This window comes from Panthera leo, chromosome F3 (genome assembly GCF_018350215.1).
Source record: "Panthera leo isolate Ple1 chromosome F3, P.leo_Ple1_pat1.1, whole genome shotgun sequence".
NCBI lineage: Eukaryota > Metazoa > Chordata > Mammalia > Carnivora > Felidae > Panthera > Panthera leo.
In genome coordinates, this window is record NC_056696.1 from 30,829,850 (window position 1) to 30,848,843 (window position 18,994).

At 48.8% G+C, this 18,994-nt stretch overlaps 1 protein-coding gene across 8 annotated transcripts in view; it reads right to left on the bottom strand.

Moving 5' to 3' along the window:
- Positions 1 to 2,132: 2,132 nt before the first annotated feature.
- The window catches only part of VASH2 (vasohibin 2), a 38,260-nt gene continuing 21,398 nt past the window's right edge, over positions 2,133 to 18,994 (bottom strand). For 2 of the 8 annotated variants that reach the window (XM_042924709.1, XM_042924703.1), the window contains 5 exons: positions 17,564 to 17,955; positions 16,026 to 16,141; positions 12,737 to 12,793; positions 11,780 to 11,902; positions 2,133 to 2,493 (listed from right to left, as the gene is read on the bottom strand). In XM_042924709.1, coding sequence (XP_042780643.1) covers positions 2,421 to 2,493; positions 11,780 to 11,902; positions 12,737 to 12,793; positions 16,026 to 16,141; positions 17,564 to 17,955 — 761 coding nt within the window. In that variant the 3' untranslated portion in view covers positions 2,133 to 2,420. The remainder of the gene's footprint in view (positions 2,494 to 11,779; positions 11,903 to 12,736; positions 12,794 to 16,025; positions 16,142 to 17,563; positions 17,956 to 18,994) is intronic. The other 6 variants (XM_042924706.1, XM_042924704.1, XM_042924710.1 and 3 more) reach the window with 4 other exon arrangements.

Below are 18,994 nucleotides of genomic sequence, written 5' to 3' on the forward strand. Positions count from 1 at the left end.
AAATCCATTTTGGGGGGTAAATCATGTCATGGTTTTTGTTTTTTGTTTTTTTTTTTAACCTTAGTATCATTTTAATTAAATTATTGCACTAGAATTTAGGAGTTTGGTGCCTGTCTCAAATCTTTTAGAAATTAACATAATTCCATAGGCATTGAAAACAGAATGAAAACTAAGAGTATTTTAAATTAATTTTCCTGTTTCTGCCACGAACACTTGCTTTGGGGAAATGAATCTTAAAATCAAGGAGTGGAAAAAAATCAGGTGACTAATTGAATCATCAAGACAGTTGGCAGTTTTAAGGCTTATACATCAGAATATTAGAAATGGTCTGTGTACCTGTTCTCTTACCCATTTTTGTGGGAAACAAGGCTCTGCAACTACTGACCTTTTCTACTTTGGATGGGACAGTACTTGAGCAACACTTGGAAAATCCTATTCCAGGCTCTTAGAAAATCCTTATTCTAAGCTACTTATACTGCAGTGGTGTAAGTGCAGTGGTATAAATACTTACTGGAGATAACAAGATTTCACATTGATAAACATAAGATATGTAAATCGTTTTTCATACATAAAAGGAGCTAAGTCGGGATTGTTTTAGAAGAAGAACGAATTGACTAATTCAAATGAGTTTGCCTTATGAAGACTATAAAGAAACCTCATTTTAAACTCTGATAATAGTATTCTTGAAGTGATCAAGTTCAGAATTTTTAACTTCTGTATCTTCACCTAGTTGAGATGTATGCTTACTCGGTACTTTTCATGTAAAGAACATTAAATGTCCTTCTTTTTCAAGAAAATACTGTCTGTTGATGCCATTGAGTTTTAGCATAAAGCGAGCGCGTGCATACGTGGCCAAAGGACGAAGTCACCTTCGGTGGTTTTACTGGTCAAGAATCAAGCAGATTCTTACTTTTTTTACTCCCTTTCTGAAATCACCTTCAGTGAAAGAAAGCCAGAGAGGAAGCACTGAGACTAAAATAACACTTTCGTTGACTAGTAGACTTCACTTAAATACGCCTGTGGGTCTCACGAGTTGGCATGGCGGCTGAGAAAACACAGATGCAACAGAAGCATACTCCTGATATTGCTAACACAGATTTGGCTGTTAGAGTTCTTCTGTGTGGCCCGCAGCCGGAAGTTCCACTGTGACCACCATATGCAGGCCACATACTCCTCCTGCCCTTGATGGACTACATCAGGCTATAAGGTGTAACACTGTACCTGAGAGACTTTTCCATTTTAAAAAAGGTTCTGCTTCTCTCATTCACTGCATTTTCCAATTGCTAGTTCCTAAATGTCACGAAGTGGTACTTTAAAAAGCAAGGTACTGGAAAATGATCACATCGTGCCACGCTTGGTCTTAATATAAGACATCGGAACACGTCTCTACCAGCCGTGAGTCCTTCAGAATCAAGGTCTGACTCAGAGTTCAAAAATCAGATGGAACGTTGAAGAGAAAGGTTATCTGCTTCTCCAGGCTCTCTACTGATCCACTGCGGGCCTCTGCCTTTCTGAGTGTGTGACCGTCAGAGGTCGCTGCAATATTGCTCACTTTGTGTCACGGCGCTATGACCTCTTGTGCTTTTTTTTTTTCTTTTTTGCTGGAGTTTGCAAAGTTTAAATGTCAGTGACAGAACATAGACTACCTCCTGCACGTGCTTTTTGTTTTGTTTTGAAAGAACAGAAACCGCTGTCCGTGAATGCTTTAAGAAAGATTAAGAAGTAGTTCCAACATCCTGAAAATAGTTTCCCATACTGCCAGAAGAATTTCAGTGCTTTTTTTTTTTAGTAAAACACTTGATATAATAACCTTAAATCTCATTATGTGTGCACCAGGAAAAAATTCCAAACTTTGTGGAGATCCCCATTGGAAATATCGGGGAAGCAATACAAATAGAATATAAAAAAAATGAAAACACCATTAAGTTTGCATATCTGATGTCAAGATGCTGAGGTAATATTGACTGCTTAAAAAAAAAAAAAATCCCACCAATCTTTGCCTCTGTTATTGCTGAAAAAGACATTAATACTGACTGAGTTACCTTACTATATCAAAAGTAGGAGGGAGGGTTTCATTAACATTTCCTACCGGTGAGGCATAATGTTCAAAAGCAAGTAAACAAAAACAGGTGAATGGGAAAATATAAAACTACAGTTTATGGTATTACCCTTTCTATCTGTAGTGAGGGAGTCAGTCCAACCGCAGTGGGCTTTCTTACTTCAGCCTTTCCATGGTTGCCCCTTCGTGAATTTTCTTTAAAGTTAATTGTTGCCCCCCACTCCGCTTCCACGTCCAAGTGAATCCGTAAAAATAAAATCCACAGGTTCTCCATAAATAGTTGCAGTTCCTCCTGAAGATGCTGGGGTAAAGTGCAGAGAGAAGCACCAGAGAAGCCCCCTTGTTGGCTGATATGGCTTGCCTAAATTCGGATTTGGTAGCCCACTTCATTCAGCGTGCTGAGGTCAGCCACCTTCTTCTCAGGCAGTGCAGGCCTAAGGGACCAAGAAAGGTGGTAGAGTGAGGGCATGGGAGAGAGAAAGGTCACTTAGACTCTGGGAACTCTGTTTCTTTCTCCTAACCCTTCTGGTGCTTGTCCCCTCCACCCCCACCCCCCCACCAGCCTGAGTTCCCAGCTCAATCTCGTGTTCTCAGGTCCACTTCTATGGGATCTAGGGAACGTTTTCACAGGCTTTTGATGTACAGTTCAAAATCATTTTGGGGTTGCCAAATGAGTTTGTCCAACCTGAAGCCTGAATTCGGTCACACTCTAACTTCCGAAACCCAGTTATCCGTAAACCTTGCAAGGGTCTAAAAAGTTACATCTAATACGGTAGAACTAAAAACCTGAGCCAGATTGTCCTTGAATTCTTAGCTTCCTGGTGTTTGTGCCCCGGGGGAAGCCCAGCCACTAACTTCAAGACCTCTCAGGTGACAGATTCGCAGGGAGAGATTCTCTACTATCTTTGATAGAGGGTTACTGTTCAGGCCTGAATGCATAAAGTCGGGGCAAATCCTTTACAATTCATCTGAAAAAGCATGTCAGGTGTGGAAACTCATTCAGTGGCAAATCATCTCCTCTCTAAATACATTTTCTGAAGTACTAAGCATTTATGTGAAGTCATGTAAGAAAGTACTTCAAGCTGGTAAAGGAAAATCAGAGGGCGCATCATCTGTCTTCATTAAAGACATTTCCTCTATGATTTCCCAATATAAAACTATGCCTAAGCATTCGACGACTTAGCTCACAGTTTCCCCATTTCTCAGTGAGCCTCCTACCCTCTTTGAAAAGAGAGAACTGAGATTAAAAACCAAGTTTAGCAAAACAAAAAAACAAAACAAAACAAAACAAAACAAAACCAACTTTAGCATATTCAGTGTGGCTAGTGAGTCCTAATTCAAAAGTTTATAAGAAGACTGAAGACATTTTTACACTACACGTGAACCTTGTTTTAAGTGTGAAGAAAAGAGACCAAAATGAAAATATAATTGTTTAAAAGTTTCTTGCTTTATCCTTTGAAAGGCTTCCTAACAGCAAACAGTTTTCCCTTGGCATGAACGTGGTCCAACTCATTCAACGTTATCAGAGCCAGAAATGAACAGCTAGCTTCCATCTAGGGTGCTGCTTAAGGATAGGCTTCACATTTTGGCAACAAGTTCTACCCCCTACATATTCTCATTCTTTCTGTCTCTCCCTCTACCTCCATCTCCTCTCACTCTCTTCCTCTTCACCTCCCTCCCTTTCTGTCTTTTTTTCAGACATATCCCATGTCAACAGTCTACGAACATCCCTTCTGAAACCTGATTATTCAAAGTAGTCAAGAAACCTTCCCTGACTATGTGGCATTACTAAAGAACTTATCAACTGGTCTCTGTGTTGCATGGGGCTGATTTCTCAGCGTGATCATGTGTCCTGCTTTATGGATCGGGAATCATGCCTTTTGTTTCTTTGTGTCTCTGCTCATGGTGCCCAACGTACACAGATGATGCTGATAAATATGGCTGCCAGTGGACAGAAGTCTCAATGCTTCCTTACACGTAGACCCCTGCTCACCGCATCAAAGAGCTCAAGGCTTCTGAGCTGCAGGGTGATGGTGTCCTCCAGCCATACGTGCCCTAGACATCAGCCATTCCCTATAAACAGAGCCACGGGCAGAGTAGCCCCCAGGGGCCACTGTCAGGACCATTCTTGAGTTGACACTTTTGCCTGAGGGTTCAAACTGACATTTATGTCTCTGCCCTAGCCCTCAGCCCGCTAACGTGGAGAGAACCAGGGCTCTTGCAGACAAGTCTGGCTCAGAGTCCATTTGTATCTCGTTCATTTTTTCATACAGCCTGAAATAAAGTCTCTGTTTGGTTTCCTTGCCTGAGGTATGTCATCTTTTCAGACAGCGAATATGGGACTTTCTCCTTCAGAGAGACTCCCCATAAGTTGCATCCTCGTGAGGCAAAGGTGCCTAGAAAGGCAAATCTACTTCTCCCCTCCTCAATGGTCTCCACTTTTAGGAAGTTGAGCACTCAAAAATTCACCTGCCAATGGAAAAGCCTGAAGTACCCCTATGCATTCCTTGCTTTACAAAAGCATTAAATGGAGGTCATTTCCTAGAGCAATCAAAATACAATTTCCACATTGTCTTTCCTGGGAGTAGTACTACGTAAGCATATATTCCTTATCCAAATATAAATTACATTTGTATTGAATGGGTTTGTTTTTTTTTTTTAACCTCACGTTTTTAATCATCTCCGTGTGGCAGAGTCACATCCACTCACCCACATCCTCAACAGCCACTCCACTCCTCCATTGTTCCTTGGCAAAACCCAGATTTTTCACCGGGCACAGAGCCGCCTAGAATACAAACTACACTTCCCAGGCCCCCTGAGGCCGGGCAAGGCGTTGGACTACGTTGCAGCCAATGAGACTAAAGTGGAGGTTACCAGATGCCTGTTCAGAGAACAACGGCATGTGCCCTTCATCATTTTTTTCTTTCTTTCTTGTGGAAGCGATGGCTGGAGCTCGGCCCTCACGGCAGCACAATAAAGAGGCAGAGCAGTAAGATGCCCCCACTACCTCCGCCGACCTTCTTTCACATCATGGCGAATCATGATTAAGTCACCCCAACCTCACCTGCCGCCAAATCTGAGCCTGACCGGTATCATTTCTTTCCCTCCATTAACTCACTAATACAACACCAGTCCAGACACGATGGTAGTCGAGTTGGCCTGAAGAAGGTTCACATGTGGAGTCAGAACACATGCCTAGAAAGTTCTCAAGCATTCCACTCCGGAGATGTGGCCACACCCTGCATGAAGTCCGGAGACTCACTTATAAGAGTCAGTCTTCTGGGGTGCCTGGGTGGCTCAGTCGGTTGAACATCCGACTCCAGCTCAGGTCATGATCTCACAGTCCATGAGTTCAAGCCCCGTGTCGGGCTCTGTGCTGACAGCTCAGAGCCTGGAGCCTGCTTCAGATTCTGTCTCCCTCTCTCTTTGCCCCTCCCCTGTTCATGGTCTCTCTTGTGCTCTCTCTCTCTCTCTCTCTCCCTCAAAATAATAAATAAACATTAAGAAATTAAAAAAAAATTAGAGTCAGTTTTCTTCCCTGGAGCCCTGCACACTGTGTAGGACCTAAGCCACAGTGGCTCTTTAGATCTCCCCTTGTCTGTTCCTTGTGTTTACCAAGAGAATCCCCACTCCAGGGTCCTTGAGCACCTCCCAGTGGGTTCACCCCAGTGTCTGCACCTTTCCTGCCCATGCTTTCTTCCCGACCTGGCCTCCTTCTCAACACCGAGTCACATCTCTCCTTCTTGAAACTCCAATAAATGTGCTGACCCTCATGTGTGAGAACAGCGCTAGCAAGACAGGAGCCTAACCTGGTTTCTCAGGTGGTGGAACAGATCTGCACTGACCTATGTCCTTTCCCTCAGTCCTGTGACCAACAGTGCCTGCCGGATTGGTCCACAGGGTCAAGGAGGTCTAGAAGACAACACACCCTAGCCGCTCCGCCCTGGAATGTGGGCTCGCCGGGGACCACGGTCCAGGTAGCCACCGCTATGCCACCGCCTGGAAGCCATTTTTTGCCCACTCGCCTGACTTCCTCACCTTGGAGCCCATCAGCTCTGAGGAAACAATTTTCACCACGTTTTTCAAAGTCTGTGTTCCTAAAACTTTACCCTTACCTTTGGTCCACTCCTGGCTCCCTTGAAACCAGATGTACTTTATTATTTTTTTTTTTTTTTAAGATTTTATTTTTAAGCAATCTCCACACCAACGTGGGGCTCAAACTCACAACCCCGAAACCAAGAGCCGCAGGTTCTACCAATGGAGCCAGCCAGGCACCCCCCAAAACAGATGTACTTTAATTTGGGGGGGGGGTCTTTAGCCTCCTTTTTCTAAACTTTTCCTTAGCACCTCCACCAGTTCCCCACCCCACCCCCACCCCCATCTTCCAGGTGCTGAGAAATCACCATTACAAATAGCTTTCATTTAGTTAGCACTAACTAGGCACCAGGCATTGCTCTGAGAGGTTTACAGGGATTAACTAATTCTCACCATAACCTGATGGGGTTGATACAGGGGAAGAAAGCGAGGCACTGAAAGGTAGCAAACTTGTGGAAAGCAAAGTCACACGTTTAGCAAGCGGCGGAGCCAGAGCTCATCCCCAGAATCTAGAGCCCATGCCCTTAACCACGAAGAAAACCGATCCATCCTCCTGCTGGCCACCCAAAGCATCCTCCCAAGCACCTAAGGATATATACCACAACCACCCCCGTCTCTGCACCTCCCCCATGCCTTCTTGTCATACCTTCGAGGTCCAGCCCAAATGCCACTTCTCCCCTAAGCATCTTCTCACTTTCCTTCCCTCACGATGCATTACTCCTTGCCCCTATATGCTAGGGTATGTCCTCTGGTACCTCTGCGAAAGAATCCTGCAGGTTCATAATCGTTATCCCTGCCTCGGAGACTGAACAAATCGACAGCAGGGATCAAGTAAATTCACCTAGGACTCCCCACTGTTGAATACCCTGTAGTTCTCAATAGACTCGGGTCAAGTTCTCACTAACGTGTAAATGGCTGATAGGGCTTCATTTATGTTACCTTTATGATGGGATGTTTTAAACACAGTCCTAAGCCAGAAATTCAAGTCACCATAACAACATTCTTAGAATTAACATGTAGGAAGAATTTTTTTTTTTTTTTTCCTGTGCAGGAAGAGCTTTACCTTACCTCTAAAAGCCGCCTGGGGAACCTGCCTGCTTGGAAAAGCGGAATGTGGTTCTGCAATGACAGAGAGCTTGAGGGCTTCCAAAAGAAAGGGACTAGATTGTTTCCATCCTCTGTATCCCACTTCCCGACCATGTCCCCCTAGGCATCCAGAACCCAGGGGAGAACAAAAGGCTAATACTGGCAGAAAAGGAGTTCAACTGAGATCCCCAGTGAACTGCCTGAAAGAGGAAACCCTTTTCTTTCAGTGATACTGGCTGCAATTTCCTGGCCTGGCGAAGGGCAGAAGGGCAGAAGTGCCTGTGGGGCCCAGCCAGAAATACAGTTCCCTCCTGGCCAGCTCGTCTCAGGGCCAGAGCTTGTGCGTGGAGAGACCTCTTCCAAGTGCTCCCCTGGCTATAATTAGAATTCTGCAAAGGGATACATTTTTAAGAAACACAAGCACCAGGATGATGATTCAGCCGGATCTGCACTTGCCCAGAACCTCTCATCAGATCCACGGCTATTATTTTAGACTGAACAACGTATTTCTCCAAACCCCTCCCCAGTCCAGACAAGGAAAAGATCTCAAAGACCTTTCCTTTTGAAGGGCTCTCAGCCCGCCTCCTGTTTTAGGGAAAATGGGGTGGAGGACTTCACGTTTCCAGTACTACACGTTGTGCAAGGAAGAAGGGGGCCCTTCCCTCAGCACACAAATGGATGGTCCCAGCCTCATCTGTTGTCATGTAAGCGTATCCAGGGTGACTTAGGGTGACTGCTCGATGGCCTGGTCCCACGTGTGAACAGTAGAGGCCGTTCAGAAGGTAGGTAGGCTCTCTATGCTGGTTCCATAGAGAAGGTATTCCGAAGCACAGAAACCTTAGTCTGGCACACGGTGGAAATTCACATTCTGGTTTTCTGTTGTAAGTAAGCCACGCCTAACGCGGGGCTTGAACTGACAACCCTGAGGTCAAGAGTCGCATGCTGTACCAACTGAGCCAACCAGGTGCCCCCACGCTCTTCTGACGTGGCCCCACATTTTCAACGTGACCTCTCATCCCAGGTAGCTGGGAGTAGGTATGGTACTTTGAGTTTTCCAGTTTGTCTCAATCTCATATGGCTTGTGATTCGTTCACTTTATCCAAATATATCTATAAAATGCTAGGAGTGTTCACCACTGCTACCTAAACCTTGAGAGTCTGGGGAGAGTGAACCATCACGTCGAACCTCGAGTCTCTCACACCCTGAGGCAGCCTCGGTGCCCAGGAAGAGCTTGGCTAGATTGGATGTTGGTGTCCAGTGAAGCCACAAGGAGGCTCAGAACCAGAAAGTTCATGGCAGCATGTCGGGGACTGAAGTGGGGACCTCACACCCTAGGGCCACGTGTCTGTGTGAGACCGGGTTTAAGAGAAGAAGCAGGAAGTGGAAGGAAAGCCTACAGGATCCGCCCTGAATCCCCAGTCCCCTTTCTGCAACTCTGTGTAAGGCCTGTGTCTGGGGCACCTCCTCTCCTCACTTTTCAACGCCCACCCCCTCTCTGCTTGGCAGTTGATGGGGGAGCAAAGGTCAGAGGGCCTGGGTGGCAGCCGGGAGAACAGGCTCCTGAAGCTTGCTTGCTACCTTCTCACCCACAGGATTTTTTCTTTTTTTTTTTTTTTTAAGTAGGCCTCAGGCCCAGCACGGAGCCCAACACAAGGCTTGAACTCATGACCCTGAGCTCAAGACCTGAGCTGAGATCAAGAGTCAGACACTTAACCGACTGAGCCACCCAGGCGCCCCAGCCCACAAGAATTCATTTAGCAGCACTTTGTGCCAAGTGCCTCGTAGATCTTGGGTTACTAGGACGAATAGCTTTCCCTGGAGCCAAGGTCCATTCCCTTCCTTCTGAGGGAAATCTGCCTCTTGCTTCTGTTGTATGAGGATACTTCAGGGACACTATCCTTCTATGTCCAGTTCAGGGCCGCCTGATTGGGACGCACAGGCCACCACTCTGTTCGTACTGCTTACTCCTGTCTCCCCAAGGTCAGAGCCCCTTAGTGGACTCTTAGTGGACATGCCCACGTGTTCATCTACTCACCTTCCCACACAAACATGCCCATCAGGACCAGTTTAGCTGTATTCTCTGTGGACTCAGGATTCTAGAGAGGGTTCTACAGTAACGGTGCAACTCTAACATTGACTTCTCGGACCTCAGCGTTAAGGGTGAGGAACAGATTAAACCAGGGATGGTGCTGGCCCAGCGTTTACTGGCTCAAGCAGAGACCCCAGACCCTCCTCTCTTGTCTACTCTGGCAGGAATCAGGTCAGGCCAGGCACCGATTTAGGACTTATGACCTATCTGGGTAGGCCTCAGCTGGAGGGGCACTGGGGGGGGGGGGGGGGGGAGGGACTGGTTCTTCCCCACCTGTCACCCTCATTCAAAGCCAGTCCCGCTCCTCATTCACACGCCCTACTTCCCAGGATGGCAGGCACCCTCTGGCAGCTGCAGGGCAGACAGCTGAAGTTGCCATGTAAGCAAACAGGCCTCAGCCTGAGAGACTGGGCCCAGAAGAGACTCTCCAGGATCTGCCCTTTCTTCCAAGTCCTCTTGAGGCAGGAGGCTCTGGCCAGAGACCAAGCACCACAAGCCACTGTTTGCGATTCCCCTCCTTGCTGCTCCGGAGAACCCGGCCAGGACCCCCGGTGCTATCTGACCTGCAGGAGGCTCCCTGCTCACTCAGCCTCAGGAGGTCTCTCCTGTCAAGACTCCCCATCCATCCCGGTTTCTCCAAGCATCCCCAGGGACCTTGGCCCCTATGAAATCCCAGGGGAGCTAAGCTGGGCAGTCCTCTGCATTGAAACTACCTTGTCTGGGCTTCTAGAAGGAAACTCCACATCATCCAGAAGATCCTACTTCTCCTTCCACAGCCTTTCTACTCTTTGTGTGTGTGTGTGTGTGTGTGTGTGTGTGTGTGTGTGTTGGGGGGGGTCCCCTCTAATTTCCATGCTAAGAAAATTTTCTCCTTTCCACCTTTTGGGACGTTTTCTCATTTGGAATCCAAAGAGAATGACTTCGTAGGCCTCATTCAGAGTATCTTCAATGCAATTAGAATCAAGGTGATTCTCTATGACTTCGTTATGACATCATGGCCTCACTTGAGCAATTGCCTGGAGGAACTGTTGTGATCCTTCAAGATAGAATGGGGCAGGAACTCTGTTGTGGAGCTTGGGGCCAGCAGTGAAAGGAGGGAGATCTTAAGATGGAGCTTAGTAACCCTCTGTGAGCCTGAGGGTCTCCAGCAGGGGGAGCAAAGCCCGGGAGAGCCACAGACCGCCACAGAGACAGAGGACCAAGAAGGGAAACCAAAGGGGAAGACAAAGGGAGGAAAAGGACCATAAACCGCAAAAAAGAGCAGAGGAGGGATGGAGGAGGAAGAGGAGCCAGACAGCAGAGACAGAACAGAGATGTTCTCATAGGTCCTTAGGGACTCCTGCCCCACTTGAGAAGAATGTTCCATGCGGTTGCTCCAACTGGAATGAGCTGCTTTCATGCTGACACAGGCAGCCCAGGCAGAAAACCACTGTCCACTCACCCCCTAAGCTCCCAGGTTCAGCCCATCGGCAACAAGCCAAGAGCTGCGGACTGTCAGAGACAGAAGGGCCCCCCCGGGAGCGTTCGTGGTTCTCAGGAGGGCAACTGTTGGCATTTTAGGTGGAAAGCTTCTTAATGGAAGAGGATGAGCTTTGCAGGAAGTTTACCATCCCGGACCCCTGAGAATAATCACTGTGACAAGCAAAAACTTCCCTTCCCACCGCAGGTCTAACCCTTGTGCCCAACACGCCCCCCATCCCGAGGGTGTCTGGCTGCTGCTGAGAAGCACCATGGCAGCCCTCAGCGAAGAGCTGAAAGGGGAGGGAGGCCCAGCATGGGGAAGGAGTTTGTGGAAGTGCACAGCAGGCCTTTCAAACGTGGATCTCAACCTCTATCTCCCTGTCTCTTTTAGAACCAGAGGAGCCAACTTGATGGTTCTGTGCGGAAGGTTTGCTTTAAAAGCTCCTAGGGGAGCCGAGTGCGACAAAGGACTTGTGGGGGGAGGGGGCAGGGTCTCTGTCTCCCTCTCAAAACCTTGCCTGATCTGACACTAATGCAGTCTTCACCACTCGCCCTCCAACCCAGCTGACTCTTCTGTCAACCCCGGGGACACTGAACCTCCTTTCCAGAATGATTATTCAGACAACTGCAAAAATGGAGAGGAATGCAGGGCTGGAAGTAGCTCCAGCTGTAGGGATGAGGTCGTCAGGGATATAAAGCCACTAAAATTATCCCAGCACAGAAAGGGGCTGGGACCCCACAGCTGATGGGCCTCTTGCCTGTTATGGTAATATTCCACCATTTGGGCCCCTCCCAAGCTTCATATGGCACCCAACACATTTAGAAATGATTTGATGCCCTTACGTAATGCTAAAAAAATAACACAGTGACAGAGTCACAAACCCTTCCTAGTCCTGGCCATTCGACGGTAGGACGGCCAGAATTTGGCGGAGTTATTGGGTCACAACCAAATGCATCCCTTTTTCATTTCCTCACCAAATCAAGATTACCTGGAGAAAAGCCTGCTTGGTGAAGGCCACGGGTAGAAGCTGAGAAGCTGCTCCTCTCCAGACACACCTCTAGGAACCAGGGTGTCCTGGGTTCTAGTCTGCAGCAATGGCGGAAGCTGGGATCTGGAGGGGGAGGGAGGGGCTGCCATCCCTCTTGTGCTCCCTGCCTCACGCAGCCCTTCATTTTACTTTCAACTCTTGCCTCTCTGTCCCCTCTCTTCCTACTCGGTAGCACCTACCCAGCCCTGCAACTCAGAAAGCAGGGTTGAGGAGGAATTAGGGAAAGAATCTTCTCTCCTTGTGACACCTCGATCCACTTGAAACGTCAGCCAAGATGTCTGCCCTCCAGATTCCCCTCCTGACCTCCAAACTGGAACAAGAAGTGGCAAGGGCTTCCACTCCCAAGGATGGCCATGGTCTTCCTAGATCAACTCATATAAAATGGTCCACAGGAACCCACAAGCCACCTGGCCTCTCTTGATGGTCAAACTCTTCCAATCCCCCCTCCCCACCGCCCCGGCTCTGGCTGTGAAAAAAAAAAAAATGCCTGAAGCCTGACCCACTGGGGAAAGTTGATGAAGGAAGACTCCTGGGAACCAGTGTTGTGCCCAGGAGAAAGGGCTGTGGGGGCAGGGTAAGGGTCTGGGGGCTCAGGGGCTGGTTGCAGCTACCCTCCACCATTTTGGAAAAGTTTATGTTTTCACTGAACCATGAGCCGTCCCCTCTGTGCTCCTGGGGCCTGTCTTGCTGAGACTGGGGTCAGTTTCGGGACATAGAGGGAAGAGAGAGGAACTGAATCCCCATCTTCCTGCAGATCTTCCTTCCTGATCCCTCCAATGACTACCCCCCTCTCCCTAGTGACTTTCTCCCCCTCCCCAGGCCCGCTCCGTGCTTCCGGTGGACAGGAGGGGAGAGGACGAGTGGGGCCCCGACACTACAAGGTGGCTTTACACTCACAACTGCGGCAGTCTGAGCGCTGTCCTCTGCAGGCGCAGGCAGGGTCGCTTGCCTCGGCTGCGTGACAGAGTAGCCAGAGATTAGGTTACGGGCATGGCCTGGGGGTGACTGAAAACCAGTTTCTCTATCTGACCCCTAGGAGGATGAACAGTCGGGCTCCTCCCAGAGTGTCTTCAGTGGAGCCCCACGCTGGAGGGTCAGGCTGGGGACACACCCCCTAGTTTCACCTCAGCACCTCAATCTCTAGAGGCCCAGGCCGGTCTGGAGTCACGCTCGGGCCTCAGCAGACCCAGTACCTTCATCTTGACATTCTGTTGTGTTTTAAAGTCAACCAACCCCCTTGGGGCGCCTGGGTGGCTCAGTTGGTTAAGCATCCGACTCTTGATTTCGGCTCAGGTCTTGATCTCGTGGTCGTGAGATGGAACCCTGCATTGGGCTCCACCTTGGACAGGGAGCCTGCTTAAGACTCTCTCTCCCTCTCTCTCTCATAATAATAATAACAATAATAATAATAATAGAGTAAAAAATAAAAATAAAAAATAAAGTCAACCCCCCGATCACTTCCCTCATTCTGATTGATCAAACCATGGATCTCCAAGAGTGGTCCTGGACCCGCGGCATCAGCCTCACCTGGGAACCTGCCAGAACAACAGCTAAATCACAAGCACTGGGGAAGGGGCCTGGCAACCTGTTTTAACAAGCCCTCTGAGGACCCTGTGCTTGCTCAGGTTTGAGGACAGGGTGTGGATCCTTCCATCCATCTTCAGCTGGGCCCTCATGCTGTGTGCAGCCCTTCCTACCCTCCTACCCTGTACGGGTAACCCACCCGCCCGCTCACTCCCACCCGATGACGCACATCCTTCACCAGCAGGATAAAAGCCATTTAATGTACAGTCTGTCAACTTCTACCTCCTCATCTACCTTAAACTCTTCCTCATCTCCCCCCTTCATTTGCTCCGACAACCTTAACAGCTGTCTCCTGCAGGTGCAGACAGGCTCCTTAACACTCCAGATCCATCCTCTCTGCCTATTCCTTCCCCATCTCCTGTTCTGGTTTTTCTTCCTCTGGGCTACTCAGGGCCTGCCAGCACTTCCTTCCTTCCTCATCAACTTATCCAACTTTCGCTTCAACGGTCACTTTTCAGTAGACGGCTCTAATGTCATTATCTCTAGTCCTCAACTTCCTCAAACTCCAGAACTGCACTCTCAGCAGCTTCTAGGACACTGTCCCAGGATGCCTGAGAAGCGCCTCAAATCCCACAGTCCAGACTCAAATGCACCTTCTTCCTCCACTGTTCTCAGATGCCCAGCACCCGGCGCATCACCCTGACTACTGTCTCCACAACCAGTTTCTGATATCTTGCTGGCTTTACCATTCCTGGACACTCATGGTAACTTTTTCAGGTTAAAACCTGAACATGGCTTGGACTGCAGAGTTCCTGTGGGTGCAAGCAAAATGGATCCAACAGGGATCGTTTGAAAAACCCACAGCTGCCATTCTGTGCATCAATCCATGACATAGAATGCTTAGGGTTTCAAGTGCTCAGGACTTCATGTGCTCAGGACTTTAGAGGGCAAAGCAGGGTTTTATGGACTATTCAATGGACTGTATACTGGGAGCTTCAAAGGGAAGCCCCCTCCAGGGGCAGAAAAGCTAGCAAATCAAAGGAAAGGGCCCCTTCCTTGCTTCTTGAGTAACCAGATTCCTACTTCTGGAATTCTATGCTACAGGACCCTCTGGGAACGGCTGACTTATTCATAGTCCCCTGAGACAACTGCTACTTTGTTCAGGGACGTCAATGGGTGGATGACCACATCACAGAGTGGGGAGAGACAGAGTTAGGGTTAATTTAAGGTCAGGGTCAAGAGTCAAGGGCCGTGATTAGCATCAGAGGCAGGATTAGGGTCAGAGGCATGTGTGAAAGATCTGAAGCCAACCTGCTCCCTAAAAGGACAAAGCCATGCTGAAGCCCCCCTGTTCTCCAACCTCTCTTGTTACAGGAGCTCCCAACCCGCACCCACCTCATCATCCCTCCCCTTTCAAAGCCAGGACCCCCATCATTTCAGCCAACACCTTTCTGGCTTAGAAGCCGAACCCTGGGCTCAGCAGTGGGATGGGGAATGAGGACAAATAGGGAACGTTCCTCAAAACTGACAACACCCCATCCTGTCCTGTTCTTCCAAAAGCAGAACCAACACTCCCTGTTCTGCCACCGTTCCAGGGCCGACCTGGGTTCCAGCCCCAGTCCCATCACCGACCAGCTACAAAACAGCACAGTGTTCGGCTTTCTTCCTCTGAAAGTGAAAACTACAGCTCTCCCTTCTTACTCTACAGCGTGGACGTGACAATAATAACGTGCTTGCGTGAAAGCAGTTCACCACGAATAAACCGCTCTCATTACAACTTCTCAGTTGATCCTAATGACTCCTTGTGAGATGGGCAGGGACAGCATTTTTATCCTCGGGAAGGGCTTCCCCAGGCCACAAGGCTAATGAGCAGCAGAGCCCGGGCTCAGCCTAGACCACTGTGCGCTGTACCCACATCATCCCTGGTGCGGCGAGAGCCTCCTGTGACCCAGCACACTGCTGGTATTAATAAAAGTAATATTTTTTCCCTGTATAAGTATGGCCCAAATATTTGCCAGTGGATTATCACTGGTTACTTTGGGCTTCCTCAGCTTCTCCAATCTGTCACTTCTCAAGTGGGTCCTTTTGACCTAAGCAGTAGGTGTGGAATCACTAGCCTCAGGGCTAAAACAGGGGAGCTAGAGTCAGCAAAGAAGAAGTGGGTATTTCTGACGCTGTGATCCAAACCATGATCACGCTTTCTGCTGGGCCCAGAGGGCTGCGGGGTTTTAGGAAGGTTTCATCGATTCTAACGGTCCGCTCTTCTGGCTGCGAGAACTGAAGCCCAGGAAGGTTACATGACATGCCTAACATCACGTAGCTCAGAAGGAGCTGAGCTGGCCCCAGACCCAGGCTTCCTAATTCTAAAGCCAGTGCTGTTCCCATGGTGCCAGGATTTCAGGCTACCCTTCATCTCTTGCAGTCTGGGGCTGGGCTCTTCTTCTGAGTCTATAGCTGACAGGTGGTGGCGTCAGCGCAATGGGAGTGACGGGCAGGGGGGATCCTTCTCTACAGGGGATGCCCCCTGCGTGAGGGGCGGTCCTCTTGGAGATCTCGGTCAGCTTTAGATGCCAAGGCCCATGACACAGCTTCGTCCCCGTGGGCTAGGACAACCCCACGGATGTGTGTGTTGGGCTTTCGGGAAAGAGGAAATACTACTCACGACTTGTCTCTCCTGCCGAGCCGTCTCGGGGGGCTTGCCTGTCTCCTTCTGGGGGACAGGGATTTCCCCCGACTTCTCACTTGGGTTGGAGAATGGGCACTTGCAGGTTTCAGGATCTGAAGGAGATGTAAGGAGTTACCACATGGGCTCCTGAAGGACCCCGCCCTCATGTCTTCCTGCCCTCAGCCCACCAAGATCCCGTGGCTTAGAAGGCACTGAAGCTGGAAGGCCTTCCAAACAGGAGGTCTGACAGATGCTCCTCTCTCAGTCTACACTGGCAAGGAGCAAAGGTACCACTTCCCAGAGGCTGAAATAATTATGCCGTGCCCCCTTTTCCACAGCAGAGAAGCAGAGCCCAAGGCCTCAGCTCCCCTGAGGCTGCATCTGGGTGCTGGGTGTTGTCTTGTGAAAGCCAAGTCCCATCTACATCGCTCCAGAAACCAGCTTGTTTTTCCTCTGACTCTCCCACCCCACACACATGCACAGAGTGGTTTCAATTTATCAAGAATCTCGTTTCCAGGTCCCTCAGAGTGAAAATGACAGGTCCCCAAGAGCTAAACAGAACTAAGTCTGAGGTTAGCATAGTCTCTTTTCCCCTGTGGTCCTCAGTGTAGGCACAGGCTTTCTCTCAGTGACTCCACAAGCCCTGGAGGGACAGGGACAAGCAGGCATCGTGTCACCATGGAAGTGACACGGCAGAAGCAAGAAGGCTTTACGAGTGTAGTTTATATAAAGCCAGCACAGTACATGCTTCTTTCCTATTGTGACACTGGGTCAGGATTTTATGCCAAAACGTGTTGCAACTTAGAAAGCAGAGATATAATGCAACTCTGCAAGAGATGATAAACCAGCTGACCCACTCATCCTGCTGTGCACAGGCCCTTCTGGTTTTAAGTACTAAAAATTTCACGTCCTGGGAAACCTCTCAGTTTCAGACAAACTGGGATGATTGATCACCCTGTTATAATAAAGACAGAACACAACAAAACTATAACCTTCATCTAAAATGGCTAACATTTGGGGCGACGGGGTGGCTCAGTCGGATAAGCGTCCGACTTCGGCCCAGGTCATGATCCCAAGGTTCGTGGGTTCGAGCCCCGCATCGGGCTCTGTGCTGACAGCTCGGAGCCTGGAGCCTGCTTCGGATTCTGTGTCTCCCTCTCTCTCTGCCCGCCCCTGCCCCCACTCTGTCTCTCTGTCTCCCAAAATAAACAAACATTAAAAAAATAAAAATAAATGGCTAACATTTTAGATTTGATTGCATAGAAGGAATTGTAGGCCAAGACACTGCTGTAATTATAACATCTAAATCAACTTTAGCTCCAGTGTTTGAAGTAGCATATGCAAAGAGAAACTTTAATTATCCGTGTCAAATAGCGAATGATTTCGATTTTTTGTTTTAATAGGGTGGCTACTAAGTAAGACAACCTCAAGGAGATTTTGACCGTCCCAAAAACACGGGGCATGAGGCAAGAGGAAGAGACAGAAGACAGGGATAGAACTCTTTTGCATTGCTCATTTGTCTTCCCAGCACCTACCTTCATTCTCATGTCCCTGGCATATTTCTCCAGCTCCTTCCTTATGTCAGCCCTCAACATCTTTGAGACATTGAGGACCAGCTGCTTCCACTCAATGGGCTGAAAGCTATGAGGCTCATGGGGGACATACAGCCCAATCTTGACCTTCTTGACTGTGTGCAGGTACTTCTTGTAGGAGTCTTCAAAGTCAAAGATGAGGTCACTCAAAGTCCGAAAGGTCAACGGCTTGTCCATCAGCTCAGCCCTTCGGCTCATGCCCAGTGAGCCATAGCGGCCATTGCAATAAATCCCCAGCACAACATGGTGAAAGTAGTTTCCTGAGAAGTAGGTTTTAAAGCTGATGGGGAATCGCTCGATGGAAGGCTGTCCATTGGTTAAGTATCTTAGACCATCTGAGTCAAGGAAGAGAAAGGAGACCTTGAAAATTCACAGAGCTTGGACTCCCAGTAATGGAAGTGGCCCATACGGGCAAAGTGTCCATCCCTCTGCCTCCGAGTGGGCCCACACCTTACCTTTCCAGACTAATCCTTTTTTTTAAATTTTTTTTAACATTTATTTATTTCTGAGACAGAGAGAGACAGAGCATGAACGGGGGAGGGTCAGAGAGAGAGGGAGACACAGAATCCGAAGCAGGCTCCAGGCTCTGAGCTGTCAGCACAGAGCCGGACACGGGGCTCAAACTCACGGACCGCGAGATCATGACCTGAGCCGAAGTCAGACGCTCAACCGACTAAGTCACCCAGGCGCCCCGAGACTGATCCTTTTAGAAAGGATTCACTTGATATCTTTGAGTACCTAGTATACAGTGCATATCAGAGCCAAGTTAATATGGGACAAAGAGAAAAACTTGCCCTCTACTTTAGCAACTAAATAAATGCAAAATGAAACAATGATCTCTCCCTTTCCCTCAGTCTTCTACAGGGCATGATGAGTATTAAAGGCTTTTTTAATGTAATCAGAATGATGTTCTTGGACATTAATTCTGGCTGGAGCGTGTGGGACAGACCAGGAACCGAAAGCCTCTGCAATGCTCCAGAGAAGAAATGAAAACCAGAATCAAGGCAAGGCAATGCGGACATAAAAGAAACAGACTGGTTGATTAGCTGGATGGCAAGGTGTCAGAACAGCTCATACCTGCACCTCATCTGCTCCTCTCACGGGCCCCGGCACACCCATGTCGACAGCCTTGGGTACCACACAGAAAGCTGCCTCCAGCACACAAACCACAGACTCCCCTCATCCCCAACGCGCTTGGGATCACAGCTTGGCTTTCTCCACTTATCAGCCCATTTGGATGGACTAACTCAGCCTCTTACCGCTGCCTCAGTTTGGGACCAGTAACCCCCACAGAGCGCAGCTCCAAGTATCTACCCCCCGTGCCTCCACACGCTGGAGCCAGGGGCAAGAAGTGCCACATCCACGAGCCCATCT